This window comes from Galleria mellonella, unplaced genomic scaffold (genome assembly GCF_026898425.1).
Source record: "Galleria mellonella isolate WM207_F2 unplaced genomic scaffold, CSIRO_AGI_GalMel_v1 utg150, whole genome shotgun sequence".
Classification (NCBI taxonomy): Eukaryota; Metazoa; Arthropoda; class Insecta; order Lepidoptera; family Pyralidae; genus Galleria; species Galleria mellonella.
The window spans coordinates 929,815-953,294 of record NW_026442002.1 but is presented as its reverse complement, the minus strand read 5'-3'; the positions used below and the strand labels follow the sequence as shown (position 1 = coordinate 953,294).

Genomic DNA, 23,480 nt, shown 5'->3' with positions numbered 1-23,480 from the left:
TGGCCGGGACGACACGGCCAACGTTTTACAATCATCATCTTCATCTTCCTACCCTTATCCCAATTATTATTTGGGGTCGGCGTAATATGTTTTTTATCCATATTACAAAAAGATTTGGCTTATAGTTTTACAACCGGCCACCTGGCTGACGTCAACCCTCTTTGGGAAAATTGGCCAACGTTTTACAATATTGAGTAAAAATGCTTTCAACGCGCAAAATCGTGGAGAAATGTTTGAAAAAAGTAAATGTAGTTGAAGAATTTTGGATACTTTTTGTCAATTTTGGTATTCGAAAACCACGCAGCGATATATATATATATAAGATAAAGAAACTCGGCGCCCGCTTGCTGTGCGACCAGTAGTTCCAGAGATATTAGCAGTTGAATGGAAAAGGATGCTTTTGCATTCAAAGTTCGATATCTCGGAGACAAATGGTCGTAATTGAGCCATCCAAAGCGATTTTTGAAGCTGAATAAACACGCTAAGAGACCTATACAATGGAGTAGCTCGAAAAAAATTTTCCATGCCCATAGAGTGAAAAACGAAAACTAGAAAATTTAGAAAAAAAATATTTTCAGCTTTGTTTAAGAATTGCATGGAAACCGGAGTTCAAAAAATTTTTTCACCAAAAAATCTGAAAACTAGAGTTTTCAAGCTTCAAAACCCTTTTTTTAAATTTCCTGTACGATTATTTTTCACTGAAATACAGCCTGTTGAAAATCACCCAAAAATTTCAAAAATTTTTATGTTCCCTTAATTTTTGCGAGGAGTGTATATGTTTTTATCATAATATTTAAAAAAAAAAACAATACATATTTAGGTATTTACGAGTTTGTATTGTTATGTATTTACATATAATGATATACATATATCTAAATAGTGTAAATATACATAAATTTATCAATGCACGTCAGTATGTGATAAGGTGTTCCAATTTGATTCATCATACCAGCCTTTGTTTGTCCACTGCTGAACATAAGTCTTCCCTATTGGGGCGTTTTGCTTGTAGTTGCCACGCTTGGCAGGCGGATTGGCAGTCATTTTCTTTTATAGGCAAAGATGGAAAGGTAACCCCGCCTGCGCTATCGGTATATAGGTGATAATAAAATAGTAACCCCACCGCGCTATCGGTATACGCTGGCGGGGCACCAGTGAAGAATGACAGGTGAGGAGAGGCAAGTCAGTTAGCCCACCGTGACAAACTTCCTCCGGATGGGGGGGGGGGGGGGGGGGTTGCCAGTAATTGCCACGCTTTGCAGTCGAATTGCCAACCGCAGTTACGCTTTGGTAAAGTTTTAAGAGGGACGTTGCTGCCCATCTCTTGCCCTCTCTTAGTCGTCTCTTACGGGAAAGGAAGGGATTGCCTATACTATGCCGGGACCATATTTTAATATATATCATTGCATGTTAAAATATATCGTAAAATAAATTGTACTGAACGTAAATTTAACACTAAACCTACCGACATGGGGGGAAAAGGGATTGTTAGTAATGGACACTGAGAAGAATCCCATTGCTAGCAATATACCCAAACCAGGTCGACCTCCTCGCGCTTCCTCCTGAAAACTATCATGGTTAATTCCTGATGAATTCATCATGATGGGCCAACTGGCCTGTTTTCATTCTCATCTATCACCCTTCACTGGTGCTCCGCCAGCGTATCCCGTTAGCGCAGGCGGGGTTACCATGCCATTTTCACCCATCAAAAAAAACCGTACCGACATTTCATATATACCTAATCCTACCATGACCGCTTTGAAATAAACTATGTATCTTAATATAGGAAGAGATTTTAGCAGACATGTAGACATAGCATAAAATGTTGACGTACCTCCCCATTGCATTATATTTATTTATAATTTATAATAATTTAATTACAATTCCCATTATTTATATTATATTATTATTCATATTGTTAATATCTTTACTCATATAATGACATTTAATAATTTAATTCTATTTTAATGTTTACCAAACACAAGGCACGCTGTGGTCGCCTATAAATGTAAGAACAGTTAGATCTAATCCACCAGTGTATTGTATTGAAATGTTTCGCTGTATCTTATGGTGGTGATCCTATAAATATATAAAAAGCATAGCATATTAATAAATAGTTACTATCAAATTTAACCATCGTTTAAAAAGCAGTTAACACTAATGTGTTTATAATGACTACTTGACTTATGTTAGAATTCAGTCATTAACCAGAGGGAGACTTTGTACAAAAGTCGATTGCTTAGGTACCTCTGTCCCATTCGTGTTTTAACCGTGAAGCAGCTGTGTTTGCATGGCTGTGTTTCGGTTTGAAGGGTGGGATATGGCGTGAATTTACTAGATACAGAGGAATAACACCTGAGTCCACAGGAATGGCGACGCATGGGGGGTATCATGGGCGAAACTGTATACTCTGTTATGTTCACGGTACTACTCATATCTATAGGCGACGGTTATTACTTTTTATCAGGTGGGCCGTCAGCTTGTTTGCCATTCTAAGTTGTATAAAAAAAAAATGAATTAATTATCAGAAATGGAATTCATTAAAAATTACTATTACGTTTAGGGAGAAAAAAATACATGTCTTCTTTTTTTTCATTTAAGAGTTTCCTCTTGTCGGTGCAACTAATTCATGCATCTTCCTCCAGCCAGCTCTATCCCAGGCCATATCCTTTATCTCCCTATACGACATGACGGCTAGTGTTTCCTTTATCTGTCCCATGTAGTCATTCCTCGGTCTTCCTCTTCCTATTTTGCCCTCTACTATGCTTTAAAAAAATCGTCAAGTCTGTATAAGGTGGCCCAGCATTTTGCCTCTTCTATTCTCTATTATTTTAATGTTCTTTTCTCGTTCACTCTTTTCAGGACTTACTCATTCATTAGTTTTTCTGTCCAGCTTATACTTTCCATTCTCCTCCATGTCCACATGTCTCTATATAAGGCGAAATGATTATTGATTATTTAAAATCATTCGTACAGCCCACTGAGGGTTGTGACATTCCCAAAGAGGGTTGACGTCAGCCAGGTGGCCGGTTGTAAAACTATAAGCCAAATCTTTTTGTAACATGGATAAAAAACATATTACGCCGACTGCAAATAATAATTGGGATAAGGGTGGGGAGAGGATGGTGATGAATTGTACAGACCACTTTCCATATTTTCCGTGTGGTCCCGGCGTAGAATGGACCACCCTATCTTTTCCTCGTAAGAGGCGACTAAGGGAACGTTATGGTAAAGAGATAGGCAACGGCGTCCTTCTTAAAACATCTCTGAAAAGCTAGTATATAGTATGTACTAGATAAAATGAAAAGTTATCAGTTGGTGTCATAGTTGATAGTGGCAACCCTAGTCACAGGGGGGAAAGGGATTGTTAGTAATGGAGACTGAGAATCCCATTGATAGCAATATACCCAACCAGGTCCACCTCCTCGCGGTTCCCCCTGGAAACTATCATGGTTAATTCCTGATGAATTAATCATAGTGGGCTAACTGGCCTGTTTTCATTCTCATCTATCACCCTTCACTGGTGCTCCGCCAGCGTATCCCGTAAGCGCAGGCGAGGTTACCATACCACAATTACCCATCAAAAAAACCCTAGTCACAACTTAGTACGTTACCCATATCGCACCATTATGGTACTCCAATAAAAAAACTCCCACACATACGAGAGCAGTTACATTGACTCTGACATCTTTACATTAATTAGTTCATCGAACCCCGTCCGTTCCCCTTTATTAAAACTGTACAAAACGTTTTGAACACGTTTCAATTCCTTACATACTGCCAAAATTAATTCCCAAACACTATTAAAAAAAATTTTTACCAAGTTCATCCACCGACACTGAAGTAATTTTATCGGCGGCCATTATCACAAATAAATAAATCACAGTCACTTGTAAAAATTTTCAAATTCGCAAACACAACTGCGTAGAAAGTATATTGCAATGACGAATTGTATTTATAAACGTGACTTTGTTACGAGCGACCCGCCCGTACGCGTCCGTACGCGTCGAGCGCTCAACCAAGACTGACTACAAAATTAGAATGCGTGTAAACAAAGCAGGTTGGTTGCGTGGGCGCAGCGCGACGCCCGTGTATCGAGACACGTTCGCCTATCGTGGAATTAGATACGTAGACGGCGTGCGTGGAACTATGATTTGTGGAAAAAGCAGAGATAAATGCGGAGACGCATAAAAAATTAGGTATCAATATAATAATAAGTATTCATATAAAGAACGTTGCGTAGTTAGAATTTCCAACAAACTCTCGTATGATAGTAAACATCCCTAAGTAATATAATAAATGCGAAAGCTCGTAACGATGGATGAATCCATGGATGTTTATTACTGGACCGATTTTAATGAAATTTGGTACATGGATAGATTACATCCTAATTTAACACTCACGAGTAGGACATTTAATATACTGATGGCACATTGGTAACACAGTGATTAAAAACAAACACAAGGACAGTGCTCCCGCCTGTGCAGGATATTAGACAAATCGAATATGCAGATGGACGGACGGACAGATGAGTTTGTGATGAATACATATGGCATCTTATGTAGAGGTATATGCTTGACAAGTGGGACAGATAGTGGTATCACAGTTAACGTCGTAAAATTTATTGTTAATTCACAATTTATAATTGACTAGTCGCTCTATTATTGGCGCCGACTGCGTAATCTCGAGACCTAATGAACTTTAATAAAAAAAAAATATTGACTATTTTTTTTTGCCTCAACAGAGCAAAGACATAATACGTTATCTTAAAGTATGTTTCAGTTGTTTTTTTTTTTACTTTGTTATCAATACATGCGAAAGATTTTATGACCATTAGCAAAATTTAAATAAACATATGGCGTTATAGTTTTTTTTTTTTACATCAATTCTTATCAATCGGTGTAGTTATCTAGGATCCGGCCAGCGATGATAAGCGACCATACATACAAGCCATGACCGTTCACAACAACGGCGGCACCGCACACAGCGCCGCCACCCCTCGTGTCGTGAAAATCACGAATCGCAGTACGCAAATGTCACCGCCATATTTCGCCCTTCGCGCCGGATCACGGCTCGCGAGAGGATTTATCCCTTAAAGGGAGCTCTTCCAGTCAACCTTGAGAAGCCGAAAGGAATAAGATATGTTGAGTTGTTTAATAAAGCATAAAATATATAGTGCAAAAATAATATGTTAATAGATATAGCGGAAGGAGTTTGAAAAACAGACAATCTGACATTCTACTTCATTTGTTAGCTGTAATCTGATTTTTTTATGACAATAGAGTATTTTTTTTATTGAATGATAACCAATGAGGGCTGATAGATGCGGATGAGGCAGGTCAGTTGGTCCATCGTGATAAATTCAGCAATAAACCAATCACGATGGTTTCCAGAGGGAACCGCGTGGTTAGACCTGATAGGGTTTATTGCCAGCAATGGAGTCGCTGATGCCCATTACTAACAATCCCTTCTCCCCCGATGACAATGGAGTCGTAACCCTGCTTCCACAAGGGGAAAGGGATTGTTAGCAATGGAGTTTGACAGCCCCATTGCTAGCAATATGGCCTATTAGGTCGACCTCCACGTGGTTCCCTCTGGAAACCATCGTGAACAATTCTTGTTGAATTCGTCACGATGGGCTAACTGACCTGCTTCATCTTCACCTATCATCACTTACTGTTGCCCCGCCGGCGTATACCGATAGCACAAACGGGGTTACCGTTCCATTATCATCCATTACAAAAAAACATACTACATTGTATGGCATTGTCTATTCGTATTGGTGTCAAAGATAAGATTGTCTGAGTTTTATCACATGTCCTTACTGTTTCCTTGTGGCAATGAATTTAATGAAGGCTGTTGATATTCGGTAAAATGGTGAAGCTTGCTTACGAAAATGTTCTTTCATTTCTTTTGTGAAACATATCACATTATATTTACGTCAGATTACATTTAATCTCATTTCGTCATAGTCGTAGAATACTGACCGGTCTTTATATGTAACATTCGTCAGATCCGTCAGTATTCTACGACTATGACGATTTATAGAGACGCGATTCCGCGTTCTAAATTAGGATATTTTCAATCTAATGTATTTGTAAAGATATGATTCCTTTTTCCTTTATTTCTCTATTTACTTATATAGTTTATATTCTAAATTCAAATGTTTAAATCTAATGTATTTGTAGAGATAAAATTCCACGTTCTAAATTCAAATATTCTGTTATTTTTCAGTCCAATGTATTTGTAAAGATAGGTTTCGTTTTTCCATTTTTTTTTCATCAATTTATTTATAATATGAACCATATATTCTAAATTCAAATGTTTAAATATAATGTATTATAGAGATAGGGTTACTTATTTTCATTTTTTTTTTTTTTCATTAATTTATTTATACGATTCACGTTCTTAATTCAAATGTTTTCAATCTAATGCATCTATTTGTAGAGAGAGCATTCCACGTTCAAATATTTTTTCTGTATTTGTTGACAATCTACATTTTTACATGATTGAAGCCGCCATATTTCTGCGGATCAATATGTATTTTGCGCGTAAGTTGCGCGTGTCTCCCGCAAACTGTGAACCGATTTTGACGAGTCATTCTTCTAACTAAACGAAAGCCACGCTCCGTTTGGGCCTCTGAATGGCATCATTATCCGCTTGGTAGGTACAACATACGTTACGTGAATCACGTAGGTGTCGACTGCCGACTGCCGGCTGCCGGCTGCCGACCTTCACCTTACTATTGAGGTCATGTTTGTGTACAGGCGGGACAGTACGGACGGACGGGGCAACGTTTTGTATATATAAATATAAATAACGCTAAGGAAGGCCTTGGTGACGTTGAAACAAGGAAGCTTCTATTTATTTTTAAGCGTTTGTAATATTTATTTATATAAAAATTATAATTAATTCGTCATGTCTGTGTTCATCACCATATCAGCCGTTAACTGAACATTATATTTTATTAAAAAAAAAAAATACTTAACACATTTTTTTTATACAACTTAGAATAGCAAACACATAGCTGACGGCCCACCTGATGGAAAGTGGTAACCGTCGCCTATACACATGAGCAGTACCGTGGACATAACAGAGTATACTGTTTCGCCAATGATACCCCCCATGCGTTGCCATTCCTGAGGATTCAGATGTTATTCCTCTGTACCCTGTAAACTCACTGCCATATCCCACCCATCAAACCGAAACACAGCCATGCAAACACAACTGCTTCACGGTAGAAACACGAATGGGACAGAGGTACCCAAGCAATCGGCTTTTGTACAAAGTCTGCGCCATGTTGTAATTCAATTTATTTATTCGTTAAATTGCCGTGGTAATCCCGGCATAGAATAGAACAGCCTTAGAGACGACTAAGGGAGCATATGGTGGAGGGATGGGCAGCAGCGTCCCTCTTAAAACATCTGTAAAAGCCTAACTGCGGTTGCCAACCCGCCTGCCAACTACTGGCAAAACTCCCCTTATGCGGAAGGCTCATGTCCAGCAGTGGACAGTTAAAGGCTGACATGATTCGTTAAATATTAATAGTCATTTATAGTGCTCAGTTTGAAAGTCGACCTAATAGGGTATATTGCGGGGAGAAAGGGATAGTTAGTAATGGAGACTGAGAATCCCATTGCTAGCAATATACACAACCAGGTCGACCTGCTCGCGGTTCTCCCTGGAAACTATCATGGTTAATTCCTGATGAATTCATCATGATGGGCTAACTGGCCTGCTTTCATTCTCATCTATCACCCTTCACTGGTGCTCCGCCAGCGTATCCCGTTAGCGCAGGCGGGGTTACCATACCATTTTCACTCATCAAAAAAAAAAATGGGGTATATTGCTAGCAATTGGATTGCTAATCTTCATTATGAACAATGCCTTCTTCTTTCGGCTGAACTATGTGTACACCATATTTTTTTTTACAACACAGGGGGCAAACGAGCATAACCTTCAAGAAAAGAGCATATTTTAGCCTTTTTAAAAGGCCGGCAGCACACCTGCAATGCCTCTAGTGTTGCGGGTGATCATGGGCGGCGGTAGTCACTTACCATCAGGTGGGCCGTCAACTTGTTTGCCATTCTAAGTTGTATATAAAAAAAAAAACCTCTGAAATTATCAACGTTTCTCTACAATATTATGCATGTATTATACATATAAACATTTCTCTTAAATCACTCTATCTATTAAAGGAAACCGTTTCAAAATCCGTTGCGTAGTTTTAAAGATTTAAGCATACATAGGGACGGACAGACAGCGACAGCGACTTTGTTTTATCCTATGCAGTGACCATAAACAAACAATCAAACCTTTCCTATTTATAAGTGCAGATGCACAATCTGATAACAACTGCACTAAAACATCACAGTATAACGATGTATCAAAACAATTAATATACTATGTAGCCGAGACATGTGTAGAACGGATCAAGGGCGAGGTCCATTGACATATTAACCTAATGACGTATACTAGGTCTCCAAGGAATGGCTCAGTTCCAATTTTCAAGCACATGTACGAGGTTCAGTTTTTTTTTTTTCATTGCTTTATATTTAAAATTGGAAAACTCACTCTCAATAGTTTTTTTTTAAATGTGAAAATGAATGGTAACCTCGCCAGTGCTATAGACCAGAGGGAGACTTTGTACAAAAGCCGATTGCTTGGGTACCTCTGTCTCATTCGTGTTTCTACCGTGAAGCAGTTGTGTTTGCATGACTGTGTTTCAGTTTGAAAGGTGGCGTGAATTTACTGGGTACAGAGGAATAACACCCGAGTCCTCAGGAATGGCACCGCATGGGGGGTATCATGGGCGAAACAGTATACTCTGTTATGTCCACGGTACTGCTCGTGTCTATAGGCGACGGTTACCACTTTCCATCAGGTGGGCCATCATCTTGTTTGCCATTCTAAGTTGTATAAAAAAAAGAATACGCTGCAGTCTATGGGAAAGGCCTATGTCCAGCAGTGGAGTGATAATGGCTGAGATGCTGACGATGTTAATTAAAATTTACCGTATTTGCTTTTATTAATCCTGTGGTCCCGGCATCGAATAGGCCACCCCTTCCTTTCGCGTGTCGTAAAAGGCGACTAAGAGAGAGCGAGGGATGGACAGCAGCGTCGCTCTTAAAACGTCTCCAAAGCCTGACTGCGATTGCCAACCCGCCTGCCAAACGTGGCTACTACTAGGAAAACCTCTCCAAAAGGGAAGGCTAACGTTTATCACCAGTGGACACTATTTTTTTATACAACTTAGAATGGCAAACAAGCTGACGGCCCACCTGATGGAAAGTGGTAACCGTCGCCTATACACATGAGCAGTACCGTGGACATAACAGAGTATGTTTAGAACTAACAAAATTTTTCATCGTGCCTTCCACCAAATTGTTTACAATTACTCCTCTCTATCCAAAGGTTGCCTGGAAGAGATCGCTCTTAGCGATAAGGCCGCCCATTGTTTTCTCATTGTGATTATTTCTTGTAATTATTTATATTTATAATAAGTTTACTATTGTAATCTTTTGGAGGAAACAATAAAGAGTATCTATCTATCTATACTTTTTCGCCCATGATACCCCCCATGCGTTACCATTCCTGAGGACTCAAGTGTTATTCCTCTGTACAAAGTCTCCCTCTTAGAGCCTGCGAAACGTGGCAACTACTAGCAAAACTAGTGGGAGACTTATGTTCAGCGGTGAACAGTTAAAAGCCGATATTGTGATGGTGATTGTTTATTACATGGTGCAATAAAGCTGAATAATGTCATTTCATCATCGATACTAAAACATCATTACGCATCACAACGATGGGTGGGTGGTGTGATCACTGCGCTTGCCAAGTGCGAATGATTCCAATCATTATTTATTGTTTCAAAATCATACCAACTAGATGGACCAGTTGTTTATGGAAGGATCAGCCAAATGACAGCACAAATGATGGGCAGTGGTAATGGTAACTTTCTTCTATGGACACAGACATTGGTAACTAACCGATCTGTCGATATTCCATGTGTCTCATATATGTTTTATATATACATACACACCTACCAGAGAGACTTTGTACAAAAGTTGTTTGCTTCGGCACCTCTGTCCCATTCGTGTTTCTACCGTGAAGCAGTTGTGTTTGCATGGCTGTGTTTCGGTTTGAAGGGTGGGATATGGCGTGAATTTACTGGGTACAGAGGAATAACACCTGAGTCCCCACGAATGGCAACGCATGGGGGGTCTCATGTGCGAAACAGTATACTCTGTTATGTCCATGGTACTGCTCATGTCTATACTATACTATGGTTACCATTTTTCATCAGGTGGGCCGTTAGCTGGTTAGCCACTTGCCAGCGTCGGTGAGCGGTAAGGACTCCCGACACGTGCTGAGTAAAATCCTTTTTAGGGACTAGAATTTGTTTTTATTGTTAGCTTTTGCAATGTCTATGTGTTACTAAATAAATCATTTTTCTTTCTTTCTTCTTTCAATGGAAAGAGACGGCAAGAGATAGCAAGATCCACTTATTCCAACTGTTTGCCAAAAAAGCAAGAGTTTTTGGTATTTTATGCAAGTAACGTGGAAACCATCATCTATAGTACACGAATAGTATCGTGGACATGGAGGAAAGGGATTGTTAGTAAAGGGGTCTAATGAATCTATTGCTAGCAGTATACCTTATCAGGTCGACCTCCACGCGGTGCCTCCTGGAAACCATTGTGGTTAATTCTTGTACAATTAATCTTTATGGGCCAACTGATCTGTCTACATCCTCACCTGTTACCTTTTACTGGTGCCCTGCCAGCGTATACCTATAGCGCAAACGGGGTTACCATTCAATCTTCACCCATTAAAAAAAAATATGTCAACAAAACATATCTTACTAATGCACTTGCTAGGTTTCTATTGTACCTATTGTGTAAGCGACCAGACGTATTACGTAGGTGGTGGGACAGTCGAGCCCGTTTGCGGTTGTACGCTGCGGTTTATTGGCGGTTTCCTACTTTACTTACATATATATATATATATATATATATATATATATATATATATATATATATATGTTCCAATACCTGTATATTGACCCAATAAAGAGTAGAAAAAATATTAAATATTAGTTTTTTTTTTATACAACTTAGAATGGCAAACAAGCTGACGGCCCACCTGATGGAAAATAGTAACCGTCGCCTATAGACGTGAGCAGTACCGTGGACATAACAGAGTATACTGTTTCGCCCTTTAATACCCCCCATGCGTTGCCATTTCTGAAGACTCAGGTGTTATTCCGGTGTTATTGTGGCGAAGCAAACGACTTTTGTTCAAAGTCTCCCTCTGGTATCTACATAATATATATATATATATATATATATATATATATATATATATATATATATATATATATATATATATCATACATATCAAATAAAAAAGAAACACAATGATAACAGTCTTCTAATCAATAATATTTAAACAAAATTGGAAAGATATTTTTTTTTTTATACCACTGAGGTGGCAAACAAGCATACGGCCCACCTGATGGTAAGCGGTTACCGTAGCCTATGAACGCCTGCAATACCAGAGGTATTACGCGCGCGTTGCCGACCCTGAAGAAACCTCTTTACCCCCTTTTGAAGAACCCCATGCTGTAGTCTCTCGGGAAAACCTCTAAATAAAATATAATGATTTTTATCTTCTCTTGATGCAACCAAACCTGAGGGCCTACCATGAAATGTTTTCCGAAATTTCGGAGCCAAACGAAACACAAATTTGATGTTAAAATTACATAATACATGCCGTTTGGAAATATTAAAAATGTTAAAACATTGTTCCTTTGGACTTTTTTTGATAGGATGTATGACGAACGAAATGTTAAACTCCATTTATTGGTCCGATTTTGGTATAAAACAAAAACACGAAATTAATTTCCGAAATTTCGGAATTTCATTTCATGGTAGACCCGCTGATACTGCACACAAAGGACATAACCGAACTTCCTGATTCATAACGCCACCGGCCATCCGGCTGCGCAGTTTTTTCTCTTAATTTTCCACAATCACACTGCGCAGCATGTAATGTTTGCTAACAACTAATTATAACCTACTTTGATGTTTAACATATTCCTTATCAAGTTTATAATAGTATGACGTAGTTTAAAAGACAGTTTGCTGCGTGCTGTAGTACGAGCCGTGCGTCATACTCGTGGACGGATTTTTTTTAATGGATTGTAACCCCGCCTGCGCTAACAGTACACGCCGGCGAGACACCAGTGAGGGATGATAGGTGAGAATGAAAAGGCAGGTCAGTTAGCCTATCGTGATGAATACACTTAGAATTTAGCACGATAGTTTCCAAGGGGACCACGGGGAGGTCTACCTGTTAGGTTAACTCTTTTTTAGAAGCGTTGAATATTGTCTATTGCTTTTAAAAATTGACAGATAATTCGAACGTCTGTGGCACAGAGTAGTTACTCTGTCTTCGCTATGATCTCAAAATCCCGCCAAATTAAGAATACCCATTACCACAATTATGTACACTGTGTACATTATGTATGTGCAAAATACTGGGTAGCGTTGCGCGAATCCGAACGATTTTGTTATTCGAATAATTAGTAATCTTGTAATTCGACTGCTAAATTCGTAATTTAGTAATTTTTGTATTCGAATAATTTTACTAAATACTTATTCGATTTAAACCATTAATAATTATATTTTTTCCTATATCCATTGTCTTAACAATAGGTAATAATAAATGACGATAAAAAAAGAAACAACGATCTTGACTATTAACAAAAATAGGACGTTACAGTGATCGGGTCGACTCGGCTACGTTCGTAACGATTCGTACATTATAATAATAATCTTTATTTTCTTAAAACACGGCAAAATAAATGATGTTACATTATTGAAAGAACTCATTCGTGCTCAGCTAACAACGTGATTGCATGCAAATTTATTTAATTTAATTAACAATTTACATTTTTTTACAAGTCTTTTAAATAATAAAAACTATTTACATTCAGCCAAATACATAAACAACTACTAATTAATGATTTTAGCGATTAGTAGAAGCGTATAGCGAATGGAATTAGTAATCGAATAATTTAAAAATCGTTCGAATAGTTCGAATGTGTTGCCCAATCGAATAAATTAGTAGTCTTTTTAGTAAATTGGCGCATCGCTAACACTAGGCCATTTAGTATACGTATACAGAAGGCATTGTGCCTTTTGTGCGTATGTAAAACATCACATGTCTTTTATCAGTCCCTCCGCTAATAATAGCGACGAGTAGTGATTGCTCTCAGCGAAGGTCAAACGAAAATGTAATGGCGGATCGGCGGGACGGTCGGGCGTTGACCGCGATTTACGCTTTTAAATTTCGAATACCATAGGCAATTTGTTTGTTTTATTTAAACTTTATACGAATGCAAAGACAGTTTAGGTACTCAGCCGTAGTGTAAATATAATGCAAAACAAAATATTGATACGATTCGTTTGCCATTTATCTAAATGGCAAATAACTGGCAACAAATTTGCTTAATTGTATCCGCGAAAAAAAAATATAGAAGAAAACATGAACCTCTCTATGCAAGTTCTAGGCACCAGAATCAATACTGCCAATCTTTGGCCACATAGGTACGTTAGTATGTAGTAGATATATCAATAGCAAACCTGCCACCCCCTACCTGTAGGGGAGGGCGGGTCACCGACACACGTAGACGTCTAGGTCGTTGAACCCATCCGGGGTCGTGCAATCTCTAGGATTCAAAATTTACATGTCAGCGCCTTGATAGCTCGATACAGTGTTAACGACCTCCATTTCTGAAGGTTCCATACCAGTGTGGTACGGGGAGAAAGGGATTGTTTGTAATGGAGACTAAAAATCCCATTGCTAGCAATATACCCAACCAGGTCGACCTCCTCGTGGTTTCCCCGTGGAAAGTATCATAGTTAATTCCTGTTGAATTTATAATGATGGGCTAACTGGCCTGTTTTCATTCTCATCTATCACCCTTCACTGTTGCTCCGCCAGCGTATCCCGTTAGCGCAGGCGGAGTTACCATACCATTTTCACCCATCAAAAAAAAAACCGAAACATAGCCGTGCAAGCACAACTTCGCTGCAGAATCACGAGTGGGACATTGGTACCCCGCGCGAGCGACATTTACACGAACACTCTCAGTTAAAAATACATCATAGAAATGCGTCTAGAAAGTACGATCAACGTGTTTTTACACAAAGAAAAAATATTTGGCTTGATCTTGTGGGAACACGTAGAAATAACTAAACGAATGACGCAAATCGATGATCGTAGCAGTCATCGGCCAAAATGAGTCCATCATTAATTACCAAGGATATCGCTGGATGTGTGAATGACGTTGCGCATTCAATACCGCTTATGTCGTATTCGCCGTAATCCATAACACTAATGGTGTCACAGTATACACTGTGACGTCTCCTATGCACGTACACAATGGGAATATTGTGAACTTATTGCGTTTGTCGCTTCAGTCCGTTTACCATTTACCATCAGACGGGCTGTACGTTTGATAGCCACCTCAGAGTGGTATAAAAAAAAGTTATTTTCTTTTTTGTTATACAACTTAGAATGGCAAACAAGCTGACAGCCCACCTTATGGAATCAGGTGTTAATCCTCTGTACCCTGTAAATTCACGCCATATCCCACCCTTCAAACCGAAACACAGCCATGCAAACACAACTGCTTCACGGTTGAAACACGAATAGGACAGAACTACCCAAGTAATCGACTTTTCTACAAAGTCACCCTCTGGTTGTTTCGACTTCATTGGAAATTGAAAAAAAAAAGCATAATCTTTAAAAATAAAAATAATACTGTGACGTCTTGTTTGTATTATGAAAGACGGAACACGGTTACCGCGCCTGCGCTATCGGTATACACCGGCGGGGCACCAGTGAGGGACGACAGGTGAGGATGAAGGCAGGTCAGTGAGTCCATCGTGACAAATTCAATAATGTATAAGAGGACGACCTAATAAGATTTTTTTTTAATAGGTGATATTGGAATGGTAACCCCACCCGCGCTATTGCTATACACCGGCAGGGCACCAGTGAAGGACGATAGGTGAGGATGAAGCAGGCCAGTTAGCCCACCGTGACGAATTCAACAAGAATTGTTCACGATGATTTCCAGGGGGAACCACGTGCAGGTCGACCTGACAGGATATATTGCTAGTAATGGGGGCTATTTGACCCCATTACTAACAATCCCTTTCCCCCCGACCTAATAAGGTTCAAGATTTATTTATTTGTAAAGCATGCGTATAAAATACATGCAGATGTTGACAATACAATAACGTTCGACATGCTCAGCCTGTACGCCATACAAACATATGTAGTTACACAGATAGTTCACATTGTACCTCAAGTCCATTTTATATCAATAATGACGATTATTTCCAATTCCAATTTTCAAATACATTTAAACACATATATATGTCAACATATTTCATATTTCTTTAATAGAAACATCTATACTGTCTCCTCCTATTATTGTACGCACACTGCCCGCTGGTAATCAATGCTGCTCTCCACTCAGGGTTTGCTGGAAGAGAACTCTTACAGAGTTAAGCTCGCCTGTTGTACATCTTTATTTTATATATATTTATTTATATATATATATATATTATATGTTGTAATTTTTTTCTGTGTACAATAAAGAATAAATAAATAAATAAATAATAATATTTATTAGGCAAAGAATAAAAGAACGATGTCACAATGATGTTAAATATAAATAAATGTTCGGTTTGTCAAATTTTATCATTAAAGAATTCACATACATTGTAATGACATTTAGAATAATGGAGATAAGCAATCCCATTGTAATCAATATACCCATGAAATCAGTGTGTGGAATTCGTCACGACGGGCTAACTGACCTGCTTCGATCCTCATCTGTCATCCCTCACTGGTGCCCCGCCAGCGTACACCGTTAGCGCAGACAGGGTCACCATTGCATTCTCGTTCACTAATAAAAAAAAACACAATTCCGAACTCAGCAGTAGATGGGGGGAAAGGGATTGTTAGCGATGGGGTTTAACAGCCGACCACGTGGAGATCGACCACCACGTGGTCTCACCTGAAAACAATCATACTGAATTCCAAGTGTATTCATCACGATGAGCTAACTGACCTGCCTTTTAATTCTCACCTATCATCCGTCATTGGTGTCCCGCCCAGTGTATACCGACAGCGCAGGCAGGGTTACCATTCCATTATCATCCATTAAAATAAAAAAAAAAACAACATTCCGAAATCCAAGCAGTAAAATCGTAAAAGGTGACTGTTTACAATATTTCGTAAACAAGTATTTTTAAATATGATTCCATTTTCTATTTCAATCATACTACCTTCCAACTAATGCGACAAATCGCAATTTTTTTTTACACAACTTAGAATGGCAAACAAGCTGATGGTCCACCTCAAGGAAAGTGGTAACCGTCGCCTATACACATGAGCAGTACCACGGACATAACAGAGTATACTGTTTCGCCCATGATACCCCCCATGCGTTGCCATTCCTGAGGACTCAGGTGTTATTCCTCTGTACCCGGTAAATTCACGCCATATCCCACCCTTCAAACCGAAACACAGCCATGCAATACTACTCCGTAACAACGCCAACGTCGTTGCTCAACCCCATTATGATGTCGACCTGTTTGGGTATTTTTTTTGATTGGCTATATTGCTAGCAATGGGATTCTCAGTCTCCATTACTAACAATCCCTTTTCCCCCGAGCCAAACTGCCGTTACCAACCCGCATGCCAAGCGTGGCTACTATAGCCCCCCCCCCCACCTCTATATGAGGGATGCCTATATTCAGCAGTGGACAGTCAACGGCTGATGGTGACCATAATGTGTTTGTATGTATGGATATATTACAGAAAAAACTGTTTTACACGATCGACCGATATACTGCTCCATTGGCCGCTTGCCAACATAATTCATTCATCCTACATACGTGCATGTATGGAGTGGCCGTACAAAACCGAACAGACCTCACTTTTGACGTAGATAAAATAAGAGTATCTATCTATCTATACTTATAATAAATCCGTAAAAAAAAAACCCTCAAACCGTAAGCACAGCAGTTTTACGGCGGAAACACGAGTGGGACAATTGTACCCACGCAGACGACCTACATAACATTAATAGAATCACTCAAGTACACTATTAAAGGTCGGTCCAATGTCGATATATTCAAAAACAAGCTGATCAAACCAATATTTCATAATTCAACAATACATACAAATTTGCTGGTATTGCGACGCACACACACACATACACTCATTTTGGATGAAACTGTTATAATACGATTTTTTTTTATAAACGAATATATATATATATAGTTTAGTTTCGTTGTTATAATTCTTAATATATGAATTTTTTTAACCCCTGTATGGGTGTAGTCGCATATTTCTGTAGAATAAAGTTTCTTTCTTTCTTCTTCCAAACATGGCAATGTTTCATAATTCATACACACACCTGCCTGCATAATTTTATCATAAAAAAGTAATAATATAATGTAAATAATTACTTCATAATATAGATAGATAGACACTCTTTATTGTTTCCTCCAAAAGATTACAATAGTAAACTTATTATAGATACAAACAATTACATATATAAATTATAAAGAACAATTAATTTTTTTTTTATACAACTTAGAATGGCAAACAAGCAGACGGTCCACCTGATGGAAAGTGCTAACCGTCGCCTATAGACACGAGCAGTACCGTGGACATAACAGAGTATACTGTTTCGCCCATGATACCCCCCGTGCGTTGCCATTCCTGAGGACTCAGGTGTTATTCCTCTGTACCCAGTAAATTCACGCCATATGTCGCTCTTCAAACCGAAACACAGCCATGCCAAACACAACTGCTTCACGGTTGAAACACGAATGTGATAGAGGTGGCCAAGCAAACGACTTTTGTACAAAGTCTCCCTCTGGTATGTGTAAGGCACGCGATGGCACGCCGGTATGTACCCACCCACCTATCCATATATAGTGCGACCTCGCCGGTTGCTTCACCTCCGTGATCTACATAGATCTATAATTAAGCGACCCACGATCCAATACCGTATTGGCTGGGGGGAAAGGGATTATTAGTAATGAAGACTGAGAATCCCATTGCTAGCAATATACCCAACCAGGTCGACCTCCTCGCGGTTCTCCCTGGAAACTATCATGGTTAATTCCTGATGAATTCATCGTGATGGGACCGCCAATCCCTCACTGGTGCCCCGTCAGTGTATACCGACAGCGCAGGATAGATTACTATTTCATTATCACCCATTAAAAAAAATCTATCAACCCCCTCACTGATAACAAAACTTAAAGAGGGAAGAAGAAATGCATAAATACCTCAAAAAGACATGTTAACAATCACTACATAAGTAACTCCAAAAATAAATGTAAGGCATCTTGGGACATTATTAAAGACAAAAACGATACAGGAAAAGGTTACCAGGAAATTGAAGCTGTACAACACCATGGCAAAATAGAAAAAGACCCAATAAAGATAGCTAATATTTTCAATATTTTTTTTAATTCTGTGGTTGATAATTCCAAAAATTCTCACTTACATCGCAGTAATAAAAACGCCACAAACCAATTGGATAAAACTATATTCCTGGAACCTTGTAGTAGTAATGAAACTATTAAACACATATCTTCACTAAAAAATACAAAGTCCATAGGATTTGATGAGATATCAACCACTATCTTAAAATCCTGTGCAGATATTATTGCACCTGTATTAACCCACATTATTAACAATTCTTTTACTCAGGGTGTATTCCCAGAGAGATTAAAAACAGCTATAATAAAGCCCTTACATAAAAAAGATAGCAAACTTGAACTAGGCAACTACCGACCTATAGCATTAAACTCAAACTTGTCCAAAGTATTTGAGAAAGCCATGCATAAACGCCTCACGAATTTTTTTAACCGATTCGATGTGATTAAACAATCACAAAACGGATTTCAGAAAAATAAATCCACAACATTGGCAGCTTTCACTTTAGTTAGTTCCGTCACAGATTGTATAGATAAAAAAACACCAGTTACAGCTATTTTCTTAGACATGAGCAAAGCCTTTGATGTAATTAATCATGACGTACTAAAGGACAAATGTGAATTATTTGGTATCAGGGGGTTAGCCTTAAAATGGGTAGAGAGCTATCTACGTGACCGATATCAGTGTGTAGAAATTAATCGCATTGATAAGAATTTAAATTCCTCAGCATATAGATCCACTTTCCTTTGTAACAAAACAGGTGTCCCTCAGGGAAGCGTTTTAGGGCCTCTTCTGTTCTTAATAAGTGTAAATGACCTACCTGATACAACTCAAGAACAATGTATATTATTTGCGGATGACGTCTCGATAATAGTACCACATAATGATCCAGCTATTAATTATAATGATAGGATCAATATAACACTTACGCAGATTGCGGACTGGCTTGATAGAAATCAACTATGTATAAATACAGAGAAAACAAAATATGTCCAATTTTCTAATTACAATTCCACAAATAAGAACCTAACAGTAAAATATCGAAACAAATTAATTTCCAAAGATAATGTAGTAAAATTTCTAGGTATTACGTTAGATGAAAATTGTAATTGGAAGATCCATATAAATGTGTTATGTACTAAAATTAATAAATTTGTATATGCACTCAGACGTCTACGCAATACAGCCAGTAAAAATGCAGCTCTTACCGCGTATCATGGCTACGTTGGATCTATATTGCGATATGGAATCTTACTTTGGGGTAATGCAACATTGATTAACAAAGTATTCATTTCACAAAAGAAATGCGTTAGAGCTATCTGTGGATTAGCGCCTATGGAATCATGTAGAAACTATTTTATAGATATAAAAATATTAACAGTTACGAGTTTATATATCTTAGAAATTGGAATCTTTGTTAAAAAACACCCACAGTTATTTAATAAAATTTGTGAAATTAATAAATTTATCAAAAGGGACCCTACCAAACTACACATGCCTATATGTAAGAGTAGCCTTTATCATAAAAATTGTTTTGTGATGTGCATAAATATTTACAATAAGATACCCCAGTCATTTCGTGAAATGCCCTTTGAAATTTTCCGAAGAAAACTACGAAATTGGCTTATTGAAAAGTGTTTTTACACGATAAAAGAATTTGTAAGTCTGAATGGCAGATTAGACTAAGAATGCATTTTACGTAATAATATTAATAATATGACATGTACAATTTTAATGCTTTATAACTATAATATCGACTATTTTTAAATGTTGACATAATTAACTAATTCAATGTAACAATTAATATGTATTTAGAATAATTATTTGGACATACATAATTGATAAACTTTTACTTAACATGTGCTAAGACAAAATTTGCATGCCTTTAGATAAGGCGAAATGTGTAGTTCAGTTACCATTTTAAGACCTTTGTACCACATTTCGAGCAAATAAATTATTCTTATTCTTATTCTTATAAGAAGGGATTGTTAGTAATGGGAATTAGTAGCCCCATTGCTAGCAATATACTATATCAGGTCGACATCCTCGTGGTTCCCCCTAGAAACCATCGTGATTGATTTATTGTTAGATTCCTCACGGTGGGCTAACCTACCTGCTTCATCCTCACCTATCATCCCTCACTGGTGACCCGCCGGTGTATACCGATAGCGCAGGCGGGGTTACCATTCCATTATCATACATTAAAACAAAAATTAAAAAAAAATTATAAACGACTTGAGCCTGCTCCTTTTTTGAAATCGGTTAAACACGATCGGCATTCCGCGGGCCGTGCAGCGGCGTCCCATTGGTCCTCCGTCGACACCGTATGACCTCCTAAAGTGGATGATTGATCAATTTCGTCATCCAGACCAATTGGAGTACGTAGACCTCGCTCTATTTGGGGTTGGCTCGTTATCCAATATGGTTAAGTGAATGCGTTTAAACGATCTCGAAAAGGAGATTCTAACTTTAATTTTTTTTTTTATATATTTTACTGCCAGTTGTAAAACGCACGACCCACTGAATGCTAATCGAAAAGGAGATTCTAAATTCAAAATATTTTTTTTATATTTTATTGCAAGTTATAAAACGCACGAGACACGGAATGCTAATCGTGCTTTAACCGAATTCGAAAAGAAGATTCTAAATTTAAAATATTTTTTTTTTTTTATATTTTATTGCCAGTTGTAAAACGCACGAGCCACGGAATGTCAATAGAGCTTTAACCCAATTCGAAAAGGAGATTCTAAATTTAAAATATCTTTTTTATATTTTATTGTAAGTTATAAAACGCACGAGCCACGGAATGTCAATAGAGCTTTAACCCAATTCGAAAAGGAGATTCTAAATTCTTAACATTTTTTTTATATTTTGTTGCCAGTTGTAAAGTTTGCACGATCTGTTTCAATAGAACTTGAAATACAAAATTTATATTGAAAATATGAAACAAGAAAATATTTCCATCTCAAATTCAATATTTAATTTTAAACTCTCGCGTCGTTTGCACATATTTTAAATAGACTATCGGGGACTGAACGCTATAAAAAAAACCTGTTGCGTCCACGACGTGGCGTGGTGCAATCCACGTGCGAACGTCCGCAATAAAGGTGCAGGTATGTAGGTACTGTTTACCTGCAAAGGTGCCTTCATTGCGTCAAAGCCTTATTGTATATTTAAAACATTCAAAAATACTCGTATTATTTACTAGTGACGCGACCCGGGTCGCACGGGTAGACAGAATTTTCAACAATAACATACAGCCTATGTTACCCGCTGGCAATGTAGCTTTTAGGGGGAAAAGGGATTGTTAGCAATGGAGTTTGACAGCTCCATTGCTAACAATATGCCCTGTTAGGTCGATCTCCACGTGGTTCCCCCTGAAAACCATCGTGAACAATTCTCGTTGTATTCGTCACGATGGGCTTACCGACCTGCTTCATCCTCACCTATCATCCTTCACTGGTGACCCGCCGGTGTAGACCAATAGCGCGGGTGGCGTTACCATTCCATTATCACCCATTAAAAAAAACCGCATTATACCTAATAAGTATTTACAGCATTTTTTTTATTTACTTTTTTTTGTTAAATTTGTCACCGATATCTGCTCGTAGCATTGCATTTAAATGGCCCGGAGCAAGATTGTTAAAATCGCTTCGAGTTCATTTTTAACCCCCCCCCCCTAAGTATCAAATTGCCTCCCTATGTGGCGTGGGCCCCACATTGGGAAACACCAATTTAAATCCTTTTGTCGCCTCTTACGACACCCACACGACAACAAGGGGTGGTCCATTCTCTACCGGGACCACACTACGACACAGCAAGCCGCATATAATATACATATATCTATTTTTTTTTCCTATACTGATTACAATATTTAAGAGGTTATCATATTTCTAAAAACAAATACACGATTCGTATTTTACGTTTATAATATTGCGATTATATTATCAGAATGACCTTCTGTGTCCTTAGCGAGTGACTTGACCCATTGCAAATATTGTCTGATAAGAGAATTGATTATTTAAAAAAAAAATATATATATACACAATAATTTTTTACTTGCCACTCTGTAAGCGTGGATTTAGATAAATAGATAGATAGATAGATAATTTATTTGCATTACTTACAGCACACAAACAATAATAGACATAGATGCACAATGAAAAAAAGATAAAAAAAAGATACATGTACAAAAAATAAAGAATAAAAAAAATAGACCGCTTCTAGATGACGTCATCATCATCATATCCAGCCTTTAACTGTCCACCGCTGAACATAAGCCTCCTCGGAGAGTTTTGCCAGTATTTGCCTCGCTTAGCAGGCGGATTGGCAACTGCAGTTTTTTTTTGTTTAACGAATGATAATGGAATGGTAACTCCGCCTGCGCTAGCGGTATACACTAGCGGAGCACCAGTGAAGGGTGATAGATGAGAATGAAAACAAACCAGTTAGCCCATCATGATGAATTCAACAGGAATTAACCATGATAGTTTCCAGGGGGAACCGCGAGGAGGTGGACCTGGTTGGGTATATTGCTAGCAATGGGATTCTCAATCTCCATTACGACCAATCCCTTTCCCCCTATCCAATTGTGTATTTAAAATACGTGAAAACAGCGCAAAAGTTTATTAAAAAAAAATATGTTGTCAACATTTCAGTTTTTTTTTTATTTCTGGGACAATCTAATCACTTTTTATACCAAATACCTATCTACCTACCTACCTACTCGAATAACAATAAATAGATTGGTAAATATATAGGTATTTACATTCGGAATCAAGGACAAATTGCATTGAATATTGTGAATAACAATTTATTTTAACAGCGTAGATAATATGTTTACATATTTGTTAAAAATATAGAACAAAATATTATATATATATATATATATATATATATATATATATATATATATATATATATATATTTTGAAGTAGAAT

General features: G+C 37.9%; 1 protein-coding gene across 2 annotated transcripts in view; it reads right to left on the bottom strand.

Annotated features, from left to right (window-relative positions):
• LOC113514457 (BCL2/adenovirus E1B 19 kDa protein-interacting protein 3) overlaps positions 1-23,480 on the bottom strand; it is a 42,064-nt gene that overhangs the window by 15,848 nt on the left and 2,736 nt on the right. Inside the window, exon 1 of one of the 2 annotated variants that reach the window (XM_052892261.1) lies at positions 3,818-4,017. The exons of the other annotated variant lie outside the window; for it this stretch is intronic. Within the exon in view, the coding sequence (XP_052748221.1) occupies positions 3,818-3,860 (43 nt within the window). The 5' untranslated portion in view covers positions 3,861-4,017. Of the gene's footprint in view, positions 1-3,817; positions 4,018-23,480 lie in introns of those variants that run through there. 2 annotated transcript variants of the gene reach the window in all.